Raw genomic sequence first — 18,014 nt, 5'->3', positions numbered from 1 at the left:
CACCAGTTTCTTACTCCAATGCAGATAAGAACCTGATGATAGCTTGTTCTTGGTGACATACCCAATTTGTCTGTGTTTGCTCACTCTTGTCCCGAGACACTGATCAAAATACAGAAAAATGTCCTTCAGCAATGCCAATAAATAGATAAAAAAAATAACTAGTTTGCAGAATCTGGGACATCATTCACTGCTGAATCCTGTCATTTAATTTTCAAAGAGACCTTGTACCAAAGACATCTGGTTGTCACCTAAGGTCATTGGTTGGCGTCCAAGTCTCATAACCATACAGTAAGACAGGAAACACCAGGACCCGAAAGCCGTTCTCCTGCAACTTTATCATCATTGCCAAACACCTCCAGTGACCATAATGTCTTACATTGCTTTGTGCAATACACAATAGATGCCTTGTCTACACAGTTATGTACATTACGTCACACTGCAATGTGCAACACAATGCAAAGGGTTCACAAGGTTAAACCCTACCCATATGAAGTGCCTTGGGGCAACTTATGTTGCATAGTGCAATGCAAAACATCTACTGTGTTGCATATCCTGGAGCACAAAAACCACCATCCACTACTCACTCAAGGGACTCGATGAGTTTCTTGGGCTCGACGGGAGGTGGGTAGATGACCTCATCGATGTGCTTGCGGTTACAGTTTGCATAGGCAGTGGAGATGTGGATGAAGGCCTCGAGGTGGTGCATCTGTTGGGCCAGGCTGAGGAGCTGCTGTGTGGCAATCACGTTCAGCTGCAGGGCGTGTCTGTCAGAGAGTGAAAGAGAGAGGGCGGACACTGAATGAGGATGTGTGCAGTTCTGGGTGTGTGTGGAACAGGAAGGTGTGCACGTGAGTATCTGGGTGTGGGACGGAAGAGTGTGATGAATATGCTGGAGGTTTAGAGTTTGTGTTTGCATGCCGTAATGCTGATATCTCAGTTTAACATATGAGAAAGTTTGTGTGCGCATGGATGCTGCCGTTAAATGAAAATTTGCAGACTCCAAATGTAGATGTGAAGTGCTTTTATCTCTATACTCGTGCCTCCAGGGCATTTCGCTTCATGCCTCTATTATGCACACATGAAACGTCTGCATTAGCAGAAACGTCAGCAGAATCAAATCATACATTTTTCATTCTTACACATTAACAAATTACACAATTTCAAGGTTGTGACAAAAATCTGACATTAAATTTCTGAAAAATGACTTTCAACCCTAACCTTTTCAGCAAATTTACGAAACATCTCACAATGTTAGTGTTGACGTCATATTTCCTTCTGTTTATTGTCACACATACAAACCTTTTTTCTTCATGAAATGAAGCCAGATTAACACACGTCTCAGATTTTTATATTCTATATCAAATTCAATAGTTTCAAGTTCATATCTTTGGAGTAATTCTGCAAACAAACCAACAAAGACATGTAGTGAAGGCTAACATCCATGATTGAGGCAACATGGACATTAAATCCACCATAAAACAAAACAACAACAATGTAAAAAAGAAGATGAACCCGGGCTGCCGAGTCCAAGGACATGTGTGGACTGTAAAACTAAATTTCTCTGCAGCTCCACTGGATTAGAGAAAAACTGAATTTGGTGGCTTGTATGGACCCAAAGACCAAAATAAGCAGTCCGGCCATCAGGCCAGTGTCGATGTGAACACCTGAAAAACATTCTTTTCTCATTGAATTTCACAGCTTGACTGCAAAAATGCAAAATATTACCAAGGACTTTTGCGTAAATTCTCATTAAATTTTTGTTTTTTTTTCAGTCTACACTGAAGATAAGACAAAACCACTTAATGGAAAATTTCACTAAGATATAAGGGCTTGTTTTGCAGATACATTTTTTATTATTTTGATTTTGTTTGAGGGAAAACAGCTTGTAAACATCTTTGAGTGATATCAGACAAGAAACAAGCTTTTTTTAAAGCATTACTTCCAGCTGCTGTGCTACTTTTAAAATTTGTAACATTTACTAATACTGTACTGGTGAAAACTCCAAGTTAGTTTTCTCAATTTTTTTTATTATTATTATTTTTTAATTATCTCAGCTAAATTCAAGACCTCATCATCAATGGAAGCTTTTTTTTTTTTTTTGGTTACAAGGTAACTTAAGATTTACTGAAATCTAAAAAACAAAACAATAATAATTAAAGATGCATTAACTACCAAGTCCTTACAGCATATAGTACTGAATTATTACATTTTAAGTGATTGCATCTTATATTCAGTGCAATTACATATTCTGACTAGAAATGAGAAATCTTAAGATTTATTATGTGAAAAAGTCCTCAGATCTAATCCCTTACTTGTTAAGCGATTGTGTTTGACATTAAATGTAGATTATTATTATTATTTTGATTAGAAATTAGACAAATATACTTGGTAAGATTTTGAGTTTTTAGAGCGGTGTCCACACACACAGTTTCCTTCCTTCAGTCTGAAGCGGTGCGATCAGCAGTGGGCCCGTTTGTCAGCTCAGGAGCAGCAGTGGTCCAAACTGCCCACAGTGACAGGAAGACAAACCGAGGGCTTAGTTTACGCGGACACTGCAGACTTCTCTGGCACAGTGTGGGCGACACCTGTGAGGGCTGACATATAACGTGAGACGCAGCCTGAAGAGGACAGCGTGTACATTTGCGGGGTGGGTGCCGGGATGCACCGGCATGACTCACGCAGCAGTCAGCCAGAGGCTGCGGCATCAAGGAGACGAGGGCAGAGGTTATGGGGAAACGCACAAATTGTGGGCGTATTGTTTTTCCCATCAGCTTGCGGGGCCATATGCAGGGTGTCACACCATTAGGACGGTCAAGAAAAGGTGGGAGGCGTCGCTGTGTGCCTTAGAGCGTCTGACTCATCAGCCATCCTCAGAGAAGCAAAGACCAGCCGCCTGCAATCTGAAGTCTAGAGCACCGAGTAATAATGACCTGCAGAGGACGGCTGAGGTGTCGGCCTGAAAAGCTCCAGACGGAGACGTCGAAGTTGCTTCTGTAGTGTCACAACGCACAACGGTAACAGTGACTGGAGGGAAAACATGAAAAAAAAAAAAAAACCCATGGGAAAAAAAAAAAAAACGAAATAAAAAAAAGGTGAGGGTTGCTTAAAGAGAAACAGTAAAGGATCAATATAAAGCTGTGTGGAGTCGAGTTCAGCAGCTTTTCCTGAACTTAACTGACAAACAGTTAACGGCAGGAAGTCGGCACACTGGAGCATCTCACAGTTATCAATAATACTCTTTTCTACAAGGTTTTATAAAGAGGTTTTACGTACAGTTGATCTGTGTGACTGAGTGACAGACTGTGAGCACATATCCTGATGAAATTTACCGTACATTTTTGTTTTTAACAGTTTGGGAGGTCATGTGACATTTTAAGTAGTATGTATGAAAAAAGCTGCATTATCTTCTATGGCCACAAGATGACATTGTCTACACAGGCGACAAGCTGCTCCTGTATACTGAATGAGGTACTGCGATTCACACTCCAGACCAGAAGGTGGCAGTAATGCACCATTAAAATGGATGCCAACTGCCGTGAAACAACATCAGTGTCTCAGAGAAGGCTCTAAATTTAAGAAACCATGCTCTCAAACTGAGAGGGAATATACCTTTCACTCTACTTGATACACTCGTATGAGGTGTGTAAGAGAACAGCAAGTCAGCAAGTCAAAGCTAAGTGTTTGTGCTACAAATAAATCTGCCAATTTTTCAAATGTTGCATTACACTGCACATTTACCTCGCTGTGTGCATTTGTTGAATAGCAACGAGAAGCGTTTTGTGCCTCGTAACATTCATTAGCTTGTTAGCGTCTCCTCGCTAATGCAGTATTTGCTGTATAAATGAATAAATAATGCACCAATTAAATTATTTTGCTTCTTGTTGCAAGATTTACTGTGACTTAAAGTCAACAATTTATTTTTTTTCCCTCTTCATGACACATTTTTCAACATATGACTAAAATATGGTTTGAAAATATGGTAATAAAAAAAAAAAAATAGCAGAATATCTTATAGGAATTGCTTGCATGTGTATATTGGTGGTAATAAATGTTTTGTGATGAAATACCTGAATTGGAAAACTGATCAACCTCAGTGTTGGGAAGTCCAGTAATTTACACCCTGATGCATTAAAAACAAACAAAAGTCCAATTATCTCCATTTGAAGACATCTGACAGTTATTTTCCTACTAGCAACTCCAACCGTACAAGTAGAACGGACCACAAATTACAGCTTTCAGACATTAACCTTTGCTAATAAGCAAGAAACAGCAGCTTAACACTTTAATGTCAATCTTCAACACTTATATCGACCTGATAATGTGGTAAATCAAATTGAAGGAAGGAAAACCAAACCAAACCACAAGTGATTTTTTTTTAGGTGACAAAAAACAAAAAAAAAAAAAACAAAACACAAAAAAACAAAACAAAACAAAAAAAAAAAAAGCTGAGCTCCACATTAAACCAACTAACTAGATTAATAAAACATAAAAATCTTGCCGTAGACAGAATTCCACTTTAATCTGTTTTTACAGCTATTTGAATGTGGATGCGTTCAGGCTATAAAAGACATTTGTGTTTCAGAGGCGTGAAGACATCTGCATTAAAGAAGATATTACTTAATGGCCATTTATAATCAATTTTACTGCCATTTTTAAGTAACTAAGTGACTGATCAGTACCATAGGGGGAAAAAATAGCCTGTTTCAGTATGATTTATGGAGTATTAGTGTGTCAGTTAGAAAAAAAAAAAACCCCCATCTCCTTCAAAACAGAAACAATCACAAACTATCGTGGACAAAATGTAAAAAGTCACCAGAACGGTTGACTTGGCCACATCCTCATCCTGCCGTGTAAACAGTCCCACTTCCTCTTTACTCTAAATCAGTAAAAACACGTCAGACACTTAGAGTTCCTGCTGCAAGAAGAAGCATTTAACCAACCATGTGAGGGGTTGTGTTCTTACAATGTTTCAAGGACAAGGTAAAAAAAAAAAAAAAAAATCAAAAAACTTCAGTGTGTGTAGCTGAAAGTGATGTCTGCAGAAAGTCTAAGAGGAGACCATGGGAGATCAGAATCGATGCTCACTTGAGCGGCTCATCGAAGCGGATGGTGGCAGCGCAGTGGAAGACGATGTTGATGCAGGAGATGAGCTTCTCCACATCCTCTGGGCTGATGGCGAGGCCCGGCTGCATCAGCTCGCTGCTGATGGGGACGATCTTCTGGTGAAAGTCAGGGTTGTCCTCCCGCACTCTATCAAACAGCTGCAAGATAGAAGACAGAAAAGGAAAAGAAACCCGTTAGACGTTAGAAGTTGTAAACAACTAACACTCCTTATACCACAGGACGCCGTTCCACTACGATCGCTCACGGTCCAAAAAAGTGCAAAAAGGCGATGAAACGGTTTAATCTGGTTTGCCTCCAAACACGCTAGCTTATAAAGTGCAGACCTGGCAACCTGCGCGCTCGGCCAGATGTGACCGAGCTGTTCAAGTCTGAACAAAAACTCCAACAAACGCTGCTTCATCTTCAAATCTTTACCCCGTCGAAACAAGATCAAACAGGATTCGAGCCGTAGTCACAACGAATACCCTGTTTAAATAAGTCTGAACACAACTGAGGCCGTTAACACTACAAATACCCGGATCTTACCATGTACGATCAACGACTTCGAGAATTGGAATGAAATTTTTTAAACGGTTCAAAAACTGGAGCCCGAATTCAAATCTGGTGCTGATGATAGCCGTAAGTACTATGTAGACCAAGTCCGTTAAAGCTCAACTAAGATGGATCAAGAAGTTACAGTGATGCTTCAAAACGTGCCCCAATTTTCTATTTGGGACTAAACGGGAAGGAATGGCGCTCTGTGGAACAGCCCTGTAATGCAAGACAAGAAAGAGGAAATAGATGTGGCTACAGGTGCGTGCAGCAAAAATAATTAAAAAAAATTATTACGAAGAAAAATGGTTGGTCTTTTTGAAGAAGTACATTGTTCATATAATGGTCATAGCCGCTAAGCGTGATGGAGCGCCACCTTGGCTACGTCCATACCAAGTACATGCATGTCCGCGAGAGGCGTCATCCAACATGGGCTCAAGGTGCCCACAGCGGCGTATCTACAGACAATCCAGTCTCATGCACGTTTGTGGGACTGGGTTACATAAAGTACAATAATCTATGGGTTCGTGACAGGGACACGAAAATGGGGCATTTGTCATAATGGGGGTTCAAATTCATTTTGTGACGGGGGCACGAACTGTGGGGGTGAAGGGGGGGTCTGGGGAGTCATGGTTAACGTTTGGGGAGGGTACACATTTATGCTATGGTTATGGTTAGCATTAGGAGATTATAAATAGAAAAATAAAAAATCGTGTCAAAATAAAATAAAAATACCGTAAAAAAAAAAAAAAAAAAAGCACCCGATTTTCATGATGGGGCTGCTACAGACCAGCACAACTGCTGTGTCTGAATGAAGCCTCAACAGCAGAGAGAACACACAACAACATCAACAACAACAAAAAAATGCAAAACAAGCTCACGTCAGCAAAAGGAGCAAACCGCCAACTTTGCATAATTCCCCTCAAACAAAACTCATACTTCAAAAATCACAGCCAGATTTGGCTTTGGAATCAGTCTACACTGTGTAAAATCATTAAAAAAACAAAACCCTAAACTAGTTGGCTTTCAGTTAAATCTTTAACGATTTGTACCCAACCAATGAATGACCTACAAATTGATTAAAGACTTTATGACATCAGCCGTTATGACTAATTACCTGGTTTATTATTTTACTGAATATTAAGTAAAGAGCAGTTAGTCTGAGCAGCAGTCTAACTGTGACAGAAATGGACGTCTTTCCTGATGCAGCTCCAACTCTATGTACTTCTCAAAAACAAAAACAAAAAAAAAAACTAGATTATTAATCCTCATCTGACATCTTTTCATCTGAAGCTCAGCACCTGCACACGAGTGCACGGTGAAAACGTGTACTTGCACATATTGTACCCGACATCATCCCACCTGGTTATGCTGCCGTTTGCTCTTCGAGGGTTACACGCGACAGTCCAACATGGTGGGGGATTAAGTGAAATCTCGTCTAGATTTACCAGCTTATGTCTCCCATCGTGCTCACAGTTTGACGGCCCTTGATGCACCCTGCAGAGTGATGCATCATCATCGCCGTTCCTGCAAAATTGTACATGAAGCGTTTGTGTCGCGGTGCTCCCCACTCCACCTTCCCCAGACAGAGAAAGTCAAGCAGATACCACACACCATTACGTGATGCGTTTTGCCACGCGGGGTCACATCAGGAGGCGTCCCAATTTGCCACCATCATTTCTGGCAGTTTGAAAGCTGCACGTTATGCAGATAGCAAAGGAAGACGGGGAGCAGGAAAGGCTTCAATGCGTTAGAAAACGTGTGCGGCAGCTTTTCTCATCAGCAGCGCACTCACGCTGAGAAGGACAGATGTTCGGTTAAGCAGCTCTTTGCATTCACGCGGCGTGTACGAATCAGTCGTTGCTTTTGTACTTGATATTCCTGCTACCCAAATTCCACATCTTGGCCATATTAAGGTCAAACCCCGATGCCAGTAAAACCTAAATAAAGTCAGTACCCGCTCCGGTTGGGGGAGGGGAACGTGCATCCTGCATTCAATACACTCTGACAAAAAAATTTATTTTTTTGCATTTTAATGGTGGATCTTTTTTTGAAATATACTCGTACAACTTCAATTTTTTTGATATTACTGAACTGAAAAGAAGGAAAGAAATACAACTCAGCCAAAAGAGGTGGCACGTGGGCAAGACCAGTACTACCTGGACGGGGCAAATGAAGCCAGAACAGGCACCCCCCATGTCATGGTTGTCATAGTAGCTAAGGCTAACGTTGCTGTTAGATATATCAGTAGATCTGTGGGTTTATATTTTATTTTGTTATGCTTTAGTATTAAATAATCACTTCATTTGAAGGATTATATTTTTCGTTTGCTGCTTGGCTTAATTGTGTAGAACTGGTTTTTGCGCCAAGAACAAAAGAAGGGTCAGGTTACCAAGTTTTGTTTTACCAGGGTCAGAGCAAGGGTGGGACCTCCCTCTGCCAATTAAGTTAGGAGTTGCGAATAATATTGTCACGCCTTGTGTTTTATAAAAAATCTTTTCTGTCTTTAACCGTAGTTCAAATCACATATTCTCCTGGATGAGCTTCATGTTCTGGAACCCAGAACGTTAACTTCACCAACTCGAAATAAATGTATATTGAGGAACAGATTGAATCCAGACTAAATGGGAAGGGACACAAAAGATCAGGGGAATTAGACGGGTTTGGGTGGCTTGAGTTCTGGTATTAAAATCTACGACTAGCATAGACATCAGCAGGGTAATGTCACCTAATTAGCATTAACAGTGCTAATATACGTGTTAATCCCCCCCGGTTCTTACTGTAATACTGTCCCTCACATAAGTACAAATTCAAACTATTTCGCACTTTTGAATTTATTCAAAGTCACAGTGGAAAAACAGGCCTGTATTCTGAAGAACGTCTCTCTCACAGGAGCTCCATCTGATCAGAACCACGAACAATCGACTAAAACAGTTTTTATAAAGCACAACGTGGGCGTGACAAAGGCGGACCTTATTCTGTAAAATTCTTCCCTTATTGGTCCCCGTGGGCATTCAGGGGAGGTCCCGCCCCCTGCCCATAACCCGCACAATAATGGGACATATGATTTATATTGTAACCTGAATTTCTTTGTTCTAAGTGGTAAAACCGGTTCAACCCAATTCGACATGCACATTCAAACCAATAACAGCCTAAAAGTATATCAAACTAAGAATATAATCATTTAAGTAAAGTAATTACTTAATACCAAAACAAATATCAAAGAAAACAAAATAACATAATAAACACTAATATATCTAACGTACGTTACATCATTTTATCTTGATTATGTTATTTTCGTAATCATTAGAAGCCAAAATGGCAATGAAAAATTAAATGTTCATGTACATCCAGTTTGCAGAGTTACAAGATTTATTACTTTTGAGCAGCAATGGGCACAGTTCAGATAATCTGATAACGGATAATTATCAAGGCTAATGTTTTTGCTAGCAGATTAGCTTTTCAGATACGTTTTAAAGCCATCATCAGACCATTTATCTTCCGATAAATTTAGTTCTGATAACTTTCAGTCATAATTTTTTATTTTTTTTTGCTGGTAAAGTGAGCAAAGTTTAACGGTCAAAGACGTTTGTAAACCTTAAAATCAAACATTTTAGTCCATCTGTTGAGTGTTTGTGGCAGAATGGCTGCTTGTTGCTTGCTGATGATGTCATCATTAAGCGCAAAATGCGATTGGCTGGTCAACGCAGGGAGCATTATGGGTAGTGTAGTTCAGGTTCACTTTGGACGTTACAGTGAGTCGTCCGCTCAACACAAAAACAAAATGGACTAATTTTAACATTATTTTATTTCTTTGTGGCTAATGGTATAATTTAATCACCAAGACTCGGTGCGGGAGAGGAGCTCTCACAGTGCAGCTGTGTTACAGAGGGACATTTCGTCACTGTTTTGGATTAAAAAAAAGGGTTCTTTATGTGGATTATGTATTCAGATGAATCCCACTGAAACTAACAGGTAAGAATTTATATGTCTCTTACTCTGCCAATAAACACATTAATGGATGTATTTCGGTTGTCTAAGCCGCAAGGTTCAAAAGCCTTTGAAAAAAGCAGCAGCTTTTTAGTTAGTATTTCTAATACTGTGATTTACTGCTTTTGAAAGATGATGACAGTGTTGGGGGTTTAAATTTTTTATTCAATCATTTTTCGTGCATTCTTATGTGTTTGTGATCCTTGAATTTACCCAGCAGCGAAAACTGAAAGTGAAACTGGTTTATAAGAAGCCGACAGTGTAATCTGATGTGGCCGCATCCGAATCAATACTAAAAGTTATCGGTTATCTGTAATAAAGATCATTTTTTTTAGCAGTTTATCGGTTTAGTGGCATAAAAGATAACTTTTCAGTTATCGGATTAATGATTATCGAAGCTAACTTTTTGGTTAGCTGTGCCCACCACTGCTTAGGAGCAGGGATGAAGTAACTCACTGGCACCCATGTCCCACACCGTTACCAGTAAAGGGAATAATTAACACCGATTCCAGCAATCTTCAGAATGTTGGTCCCTTTGTGACAAAGCAGACGGGTTACTTCACTCGCACCAGCAGAGCTACAAGACGCCGTATCAAAACGATTCCTACAGACAGACACGGAAGCTTCTCGTCCACTATAACCCAAGTGATGACAGCAGCTATACGAGTTATTATATAATACATTTAACAATACAGAAAACAAAAACTGAGAGGGGAGAAAGTGCATCAGGGTCAGCAGGGGTGAATAAGGCTTTAGACGGTGGGCATCAAAGCACTCTTTGTCATGAACAGAGGCAGAGAATAGCATTGTGGGATTGTGATGCTCCTTTGTAAAAGGCTCTTTGAATGATAAGTGGTATTGTGCCAGCCGTCCGCGGCCCTCATTTAACACGACGCCCTTCTGCAAGCCACAAGCGGCGATGACCACGCAGCCTTGTACAAGAAAACAATTGACCATCAGTTTGCATTTCCACGCCCCGCCGAGAGACAAACATCACCGCTGCTGTTCCTGCACAACCTTAACACTGCAACCACAACCGTATTATAGCATTGCATCTTGGCTTTCTTCCATCTTAACTGCAACAACAAAGCAATGCCCATACATGCGGTCGCCCTCGTCATTTCTCAGTGCTGGACATCATGATGGGCAATAAATCTGCCATCAAGCAACCGTTTTGTGGACTTTCACAGAAACCCAACACTAATGGCACTCTGCTTTCAGACCAGCAATCCGACACGCCATTTACACAGCATCTCTTCACACTCACTCTTTTCACAGTCTCCTCCTTTGCAGACCTGTCCCCTGCAGCAAAGCAATGACAGACAAACAGGCGAAAATGTCTAAGTAATGACAAGACAGCAAAGAATGCAACTGGGAAGTGTTTGGCTTTGTCCAAAAAGGTTACAGTGCTGCAACGTCAACAATACCTAAACGTTTGGAGGCATCCCATACGTACTGCACGTCTTCAGAAGTAGATTATAGAGTGAAACCCACACAGTGTTATAAGAGTTATTAGAAGTGTATGTATGGACTCAAACTCTTCAGCAAACTGAAGTTTCTCACTCGAGTTTCGGACAATCTACTAGGGGTGTAAGGTCAGCTTCCCTCAGGGGTCGGTTAAAATCAGGGTACATTCCTGTGAGGCCTCCTCAGACAGGTTTAGAACAAAAGACTAAAGAAACAATCATCTCAGTTAAAACGTTCAAGGAATGTCTTTCTTTTTCTGCGACAAGGAGTGTGCATGACTGGGTGCAGTGTTGTGTGCTGTGCATGCTGCTACACCCTATGATTATGTATATGTGTGTGTGCTTATGAGGGGCATTTTATTTACAATACATAGTGTTGCTATATGTTTTTATCTGTTGAGTGGTGTTTAACATCTTGGTTGTGTTGTATTTATTCGTGATGTTTTTATATGCGGCATATTTATCTGTGTTCAGGAACTGCAGATGCAAATTAGCCTAAGGCTAACTCTGGTGCAATGCATCAAATGGTAACATTTATGTTTTAATTGCACATGGTCCCTTTCAAATAAATTGAAATTGAAGGCTCGAGTTTCCACATCGTAAAGATTCTGTCTAAAGAGTTTCCAATGTGTAGGGCATTTTGTATACTTGCATTAAAAAGATGACAATAATATTCAAAGTCCACGTGGCAGACCTCATGTTTCTTTAAGTGTATACAGCCCATGGCTTGCTTCATGTAAAAATTGCACCCCTTCCATCTACATTCTTCTTGTTCTTTGGCAGCAGCCATGACTCTGAAACAGTCATTAACTGCTGTGTGCCAGACTGTTGGACTTTTCACTGATTAGAGATGAACAGGCCAAGAAAAAAATTCTAATATAACTATGGAAGATCTGTCAAAGTGTGCCAGAACAAAAGCAATTACCCAGCAGCACCCTTACCGCTGACCTCCATTTCCTGACGTGCGCTGTCTAAATTAGCTGAATAATAGGATGTGACCAGAGTTACTGACAAAATGGTGAAACATACTGCAGTAACCAAACTCTTCCACTACTGTCCACACTGACCGGGAGCTCAAAATACCTGAGGTGGAAGAAGGTGGTATATTTGGGAAAAGTTTGAGAGTCTTTACTTTTCCTTCTGCTAAACTCACATGAAAAAAATACTGGGAGTTACGTACTGAACACAGGGAGAGAGCAGAAATGAGACAAATCCCAGTGGACGCTGTGGAGGACAGACATGACCAACCCAAGAAGCTGCATCCATATAAAAGAGATAAAAGGTTTCCTTCCATCCATCCTCATGTAAAAGCCTTTCCAGGCCAGAGCTTAAAGCTCTTCCTGTTAACAATATCCATCCACGTGTACACGACTGATTTAATTATTTAACTTTAAATGCTACGTCCTACCACATGTGATTGTGAAGAACTGTAGTTTGAGGTTAATAAACGAATAATATTTCAAGTTATTCGTGCCTTCACCTGAGTGCCATACAGATGCTTAATGGACTGCACTTCAATTGCACTTTTCAATCTGCTTTAGATGTTCAAAGCACTCTACAATGATGCCTCACACTCACCCACCCACCTGCATGCAGCTATGTAAGGTGCTCAACTGCACAATGTGGATTATGGACCTCAGTGTTTCCCAGAGAATAGCCTAGGCCTAGCAGGCTGACATGACCATGAAAATCTCTGGCAGACCAGAAATATTTTTGAAAACTGCCAACAAATATTTAACACCAACGCAATAAAAGAAAAATGACATCGCATAGTCATTAATTTGGAAATCAATAATCATTTTGGCACATCTGTAACACTTTGTTCAATGCTGCTGTGCTGAGGCAGCTCTAAAACATGGAGGGAAAAAAAAAAAAAAAAAACGCTCCAGCATACAGCAACGCCACCTGAAATGAGGAGATAAATAAAAATGGTTAAAGAAAACTGAAGTGCAGCAAAGAAAGCCATCTTTGCAAATTTCACAGGTTACATAGTTTCTCACACAAAATATGTACTTGTTTTCAATGAGAGTGAAGCTTTTTTTGTGTAGATTCTCTGGTCACCAGTTGCCACTTTGACCTCTAGACCATCAGCTCCCTTGGTAATAGCCTCCTTAAGGGGAATCTACTCTCAAAGCCTAATAATAATAATAATAGCACCGTGCTCATAGAACCCAAATTCCCCAATTCCCCAAATTTTTACCTTGGAAAAAAATATTCAAGGTCAAAGTCCTGTTAGAAGTGGATTTTCATAAGATAAAATATAACACAAAAAATAGATCAAATGGGTTTTGATCAAGATATAATGCAAAATATACACCACATGAGCTTTTTAATATTAAATTCAAATGTCCACAAAATCCAGAATCTGGATCAGATCCGGATCAAACTTTGTCAGGCGATAGTGAATCAGTCTGCACCTCACTTTCAAATACGAGAGTGATTGGGGAACGTTTGATTAAGATATAAGGCCTTTAAAAAACAAACAACAACAACAACAAAAAAACAAAGTTTATCATCCTTGACATCAGAAAAAAAGTGGTTCGGGAGGGCGGAATTTTTTTAATTTTTCCTTAGAAACAAGTACATACAACGTAATTTCAGACCTGAAAAATTACACATACAGCACCTGCATACCAAGTGAGGAACTGAAAATATATTTTTTAAAATAATTTTTTAATAATAATTAATAATTCTTGTTTCCATATTGAATACAGATAGTGTGCTGCACACTAGTAGCGTGATAAACATGCATACTGTTTATCACGCTACTACAATTTTGGCATGCGGGATAATATATATATCTTAAATGGGGCCTAATGTAAAATATACATTAAATGCGGTTTTCAATGTTAGATTTAAATCATTACAAAATCTGTTATCAGTTATGAATTTTTGAAAATTCATTCAGTGATAAGGATAGGGATTTTTCCATTATTTTTCCCGACTTTGACCTTGAAAATTGAATCAGTTCTTGCCTATCAGGATAGGCAAGAAATTGTGGGTTACAGGCTGTTCACAACAACAAACTGGCAAAATCATTACCTCGACCCAACTTCGTTCACACCCTGGGTTACTACTGTGTACAACGCAATTGAAAAGATCAATAAGAGCAAAGTAACAAGGTTTGAGGTGATAAATGTGGAGTTTCTTGGGTTAGAATTCACTCTGGCAGCGTTTCAGACAATGACCTCATGCTGGTCATGTTGAAATTTATTGCACTTTCAAGAACAGAGATGAAACAGTTCAGACTGTGTCTTGCCAGTCATTGTGTTCCAATAATGGTGAATTTTGTATTGATAGCAACATTTCTGATAAGCGATTGTGTTCAGGGGAAAAAATAAATCAATCAATCAATCAACATTTATTTATAAAGTGCTTTACAGCACCGACTGGTGTCCAAAGTGCTTAACATTAAAAACACAAATTTACAAGAATAAAACACATATAAAATAACATTTTAAAACAATACATAAAAAAGAACATAAAAATAACAAAACATGTCACCTCCCCACTAAGTGTTAAAAGCCAGTTTAAATAAATAAGTCTTTAACTTAGATTTAAAAAGTGCTAGGTCAGGAATAGTACGTAACTCAAGAGGTAGCTCATTCCACAGTCTGGGGCCAGCTACCGCGAAAGCATGATCACCCCAGCGTTTATATCTTGACCTTGGAACATCTAAGTAAAGCTGGCCAGACGCCCTTAATGTCCTACTGTAGGTGCGCAAAGTTAAAATTTCAGACAAGTAGGGAGGTGCAAGGCCATAAATAGCTTTAAAAACAAACATTAAAATTTTAAAATCAATTCTAAAACGAACTGGAAGCCAGTGGAGTGAGTACAGGACGGGCGTAACGTCTATAAATACGTTACTGAAGGTATCATCAGATTGAACACTCCTCTTCCTGTGCTGTCACACCAACAGGAAAAAAACCCAAACCGTGTTATGATGAAACCCAACAGCATATTTAGGCGCCACTTTCACCTATGATAATGTGCAGGTCTCGCAAAAAGAAGTGTCTTTCAGAGTAACCCAGCAGAAACGGATCGATGCTGCCACCATAGAGATTCTGCAGGCCGTTGTAATGTTGATGAACACCTTCCTGTCTGATACGGGCAGCAGTTTCTCACCTGATACACCACCAGGTACCCTGGAGCCTCTCTGCAGAATTCATCATCCTGACCAAGTCGATAACACCGATAGAAAACTAAATGCCAAATAATAAAAGAACAAAGACATGTAGACATCACTTTCCTATAAACCCTAGAAGATACAGAGTGAAAATCAGCACATTGGAGTGCAAATGATAACTGACCAAATATTACACACTCAACAGTGAAACTTCTCAATATGCAGTAGATCAGAAGGTGTTTTATGACAAATCATTTGAAGCTACACAGGACATCTCAACTACACAAGGCTGACTGCGTTGGTTTGATTTTGAGGTAAATATGGATCCTGAGCTATTTTTTATTTACTATTTTTGTAATGCCTCAAACTGTTTACAATTTTTGTTGTTTGGCAAACAGCGCCGCCACCACAACTTTGTTCGTAATGAATAAACAGAGGGCTGTTTTTACCCTGACCTATTTCTGTAGTGACATTTTACAAATTGGGAGAGGGTTTCAGCTATATGTGGATGGGTGTGTCTGCCTATGACTGGTCTGTTGCTTAGCAACAGTAACTGCGGCAACACCTCTCCCCCCACACAGAAAACCCCCTCCATATACAGATAAATAGACTGGCAATAAGCCCCACCCCTGAAGCAGGTCTGCACATTGTCAACTTGAAGATGACTGACACAAAACATTTGGGCACCACCACGGAATCATGTTTTGTTTCCCTTCTTAGAATTATACGGACAGCGATGAAGAGAGAAGAGAAGGTAGCCCTGTGGACAGGAGTTAGACTGCTAGGCATGAGAATAGGGGATCCTGAAAGTCAGCCAAGGGTCAAGGGGCCTACTGTAGGAGTTCCTGGGTTTAGGCGAATTAGACCCATTTTAAACCTCTTTTTGGCAGCCATTTGGAAAAAAGTCAGGAATACTTTGTCCAGATTGCACTGGAAAAATACTGAAAATTCTCATGCCCGAACCAGGGTTCAACCCCAGGCCTGTGCTTCCCACTACCCATTTACATGCTAGAACAAGACATTTCACTTGCATGTCCCAGTCCACCCAGCTGTAAACTGGTAAAGTCATTGGCCAGGGAGAGTTGGAGAGTCTTATCCGCTTCGTGCTACTGTATCTGGGGATAAGCACCAGCCTGACCAGCCTGAAGGCCTCTACCACAAAACTCTTCTTAGTAAGAGTCCTCTCCTTGCCTTCATGACTTCACCAGCAATATGTTATGTGCCAATTTGTTTGACAAACTGGAGTTAATTTGTGCCCTAATTAGGTGCAAAAATCACTGGTCCCCCAAAGACTCCAGCTCCGGCCCATCTCTCCTGGGAGAAACAGCAGGCCTACTGGATGCCGATCAACCACAGATGAGCAATAAATACCCAGCAATGTGCCAGGCTGGCAAGCACAACCTCTCCCCTATCTGAGTGGCCATGATCTCCAGGGAACAACTCAGACATAGTACCATCCCTAAAAGTTGTTTTGAGTTCAACATGCTTTGGGCATGTGGTGAGATTCAAACCGGCATGTGAACAAATTAAGACATGAACTAGTATGAAAACTGAACAAAAATCCTTCCGATGGGCCAAGACCAAAAGATGGTATAAACAATACATGTAAGAATTTCATCATCTCAAGTGCAAATGACTGCCCGCTACAGTCAGCGGGAATCAACAGGTCCTGAATATTTGTGCTGTCGGCGACCTGGCTCCAGATGCAAACAACAGCAAATCAATAGAGCACTGTAGCCAGGCTGGATCTGAGTGTGATAATGGGGCAAAGGACTGAAAACCACATAGTAGTGTGTGTGCATGTGCGAACGCTCTCTGTGTTCAGTTCATACACTCAGAGTAAAGGTGCCCTGACACTTGCACGACTTTGATCCGGGCACTTGCACGCACATTGTGATGATCCCACCCGCTGTGTTCCCAACTGGACGCCGTGATTTGTTCCACTGGCTGTCACGTGCTGTGCACTGCACGCTGCATATATTAAAAAAAAAAAATGTTGTAACAGATTAATCATTTTCTGTCTGAGTTAGCTGTTGAAAACACCTCTAATCGCTTCCGGAATCGCAGAGGAGCGCTCCAGCTGCTGCTTTTCAGAACGAGATGGAGAAACCATTTGGAGCCATCTAAAAAGGTAATTATTTGTCATGTTTACATTGTCATGGCTTGGTAAAACAGTTGCATGTTCTTTCCTTCTTGTGTGTAGCTGTAAAAGTATGTGTGATAGATTTAACATCTCGTTATAATCGTTCAGACATGCTGTGCTGCGCTGCGGTGCGCTGACGCAACCACGCATACTGTTCACTTCTATTTTACTCAACGAGAGCTGCACGTAGTGCTGGCGAGTAGATCACGCAACATTCACTACCACTTCACATTTGTTGCACGACATTTATGTGTGAAATTTTTTTTTGGAACATTTCAAAATTCTCTTTGCCAAACTGCACGCGCTGGCACCCCTCTCATGTTCATTCTACACCCGTTAACGACGGGTTTACTCTCCTGCACGACACAGTGCGTGCATCAAAGTCATGCAAGTGTCAGGGGGCCTTAACAAGACTGAACAGGAAGAGGTACTTTCTATTTCAAGTCAACTTCTGAAGGGAAAGCTAAGCAAAACAGCCCAGAACAAGGCAGGAAGATAAAATTAGGAAGACAGTAACAGCAAATCTTAAAGAATGCATTAATACACCTGGAGGGTGTAGGCTAGAAAGGTAGGTACATTTTATTTAACCAGGTTAGTCCCATTGAGATCAAGACCTCTTTTGCAAGGCAGACCT

The 18,014-nt window shown here is 40.5% G+C and overlaps 1 protein-coding gene across 1 annotated transcript in view; it reads right to left on the bottom strand.

The window, feature by feature from the left end:
* si:dkey-97m3.1 (fatty acyl-CoA reductase 1) overlaps nucleotides 1-18,014 on the bottom strand; it is a 94,619-nt gene that overhangs the window by 17,818 nt on the left and 58,787 nt on the right. Inside the window, exons 3-4 of the mRNA XM_034162956.1 lie at nucleotides 5,086-5,261; nucleotides 585-764 (exon numbers count right to left, since the gene is read on the bottom strand). Of these exons, the coding sequence (XP_034018847.1) occupies nucleotides 585-764; nucleotides 5,086-5,261 (356 nt within the window). The remainder of the gene's footprint in view (nucleotides 1-584; nucleotides 765-5,085; nucleotides 5,262-18,014) is intronic.

The sequence above is a fragment of the Thalassophryne amazonica genome, chromosome 22 (assembly GCF_902500255.1).
Source record: "Thalassophryne amazonica chromosome 22, fThaAma1.1, whole genome shotgun sequence".
Taxonomy (NCBI): Eukaryota; Metazoa; Chordata; class Actinopteri; order Batrachoidiformes; family Batrachoididae; genus Thalassophryne; species Thalassophryne amazonica.
This window is presented reverse-complemented; position numbering and strand designations above follow the sequence as displayed.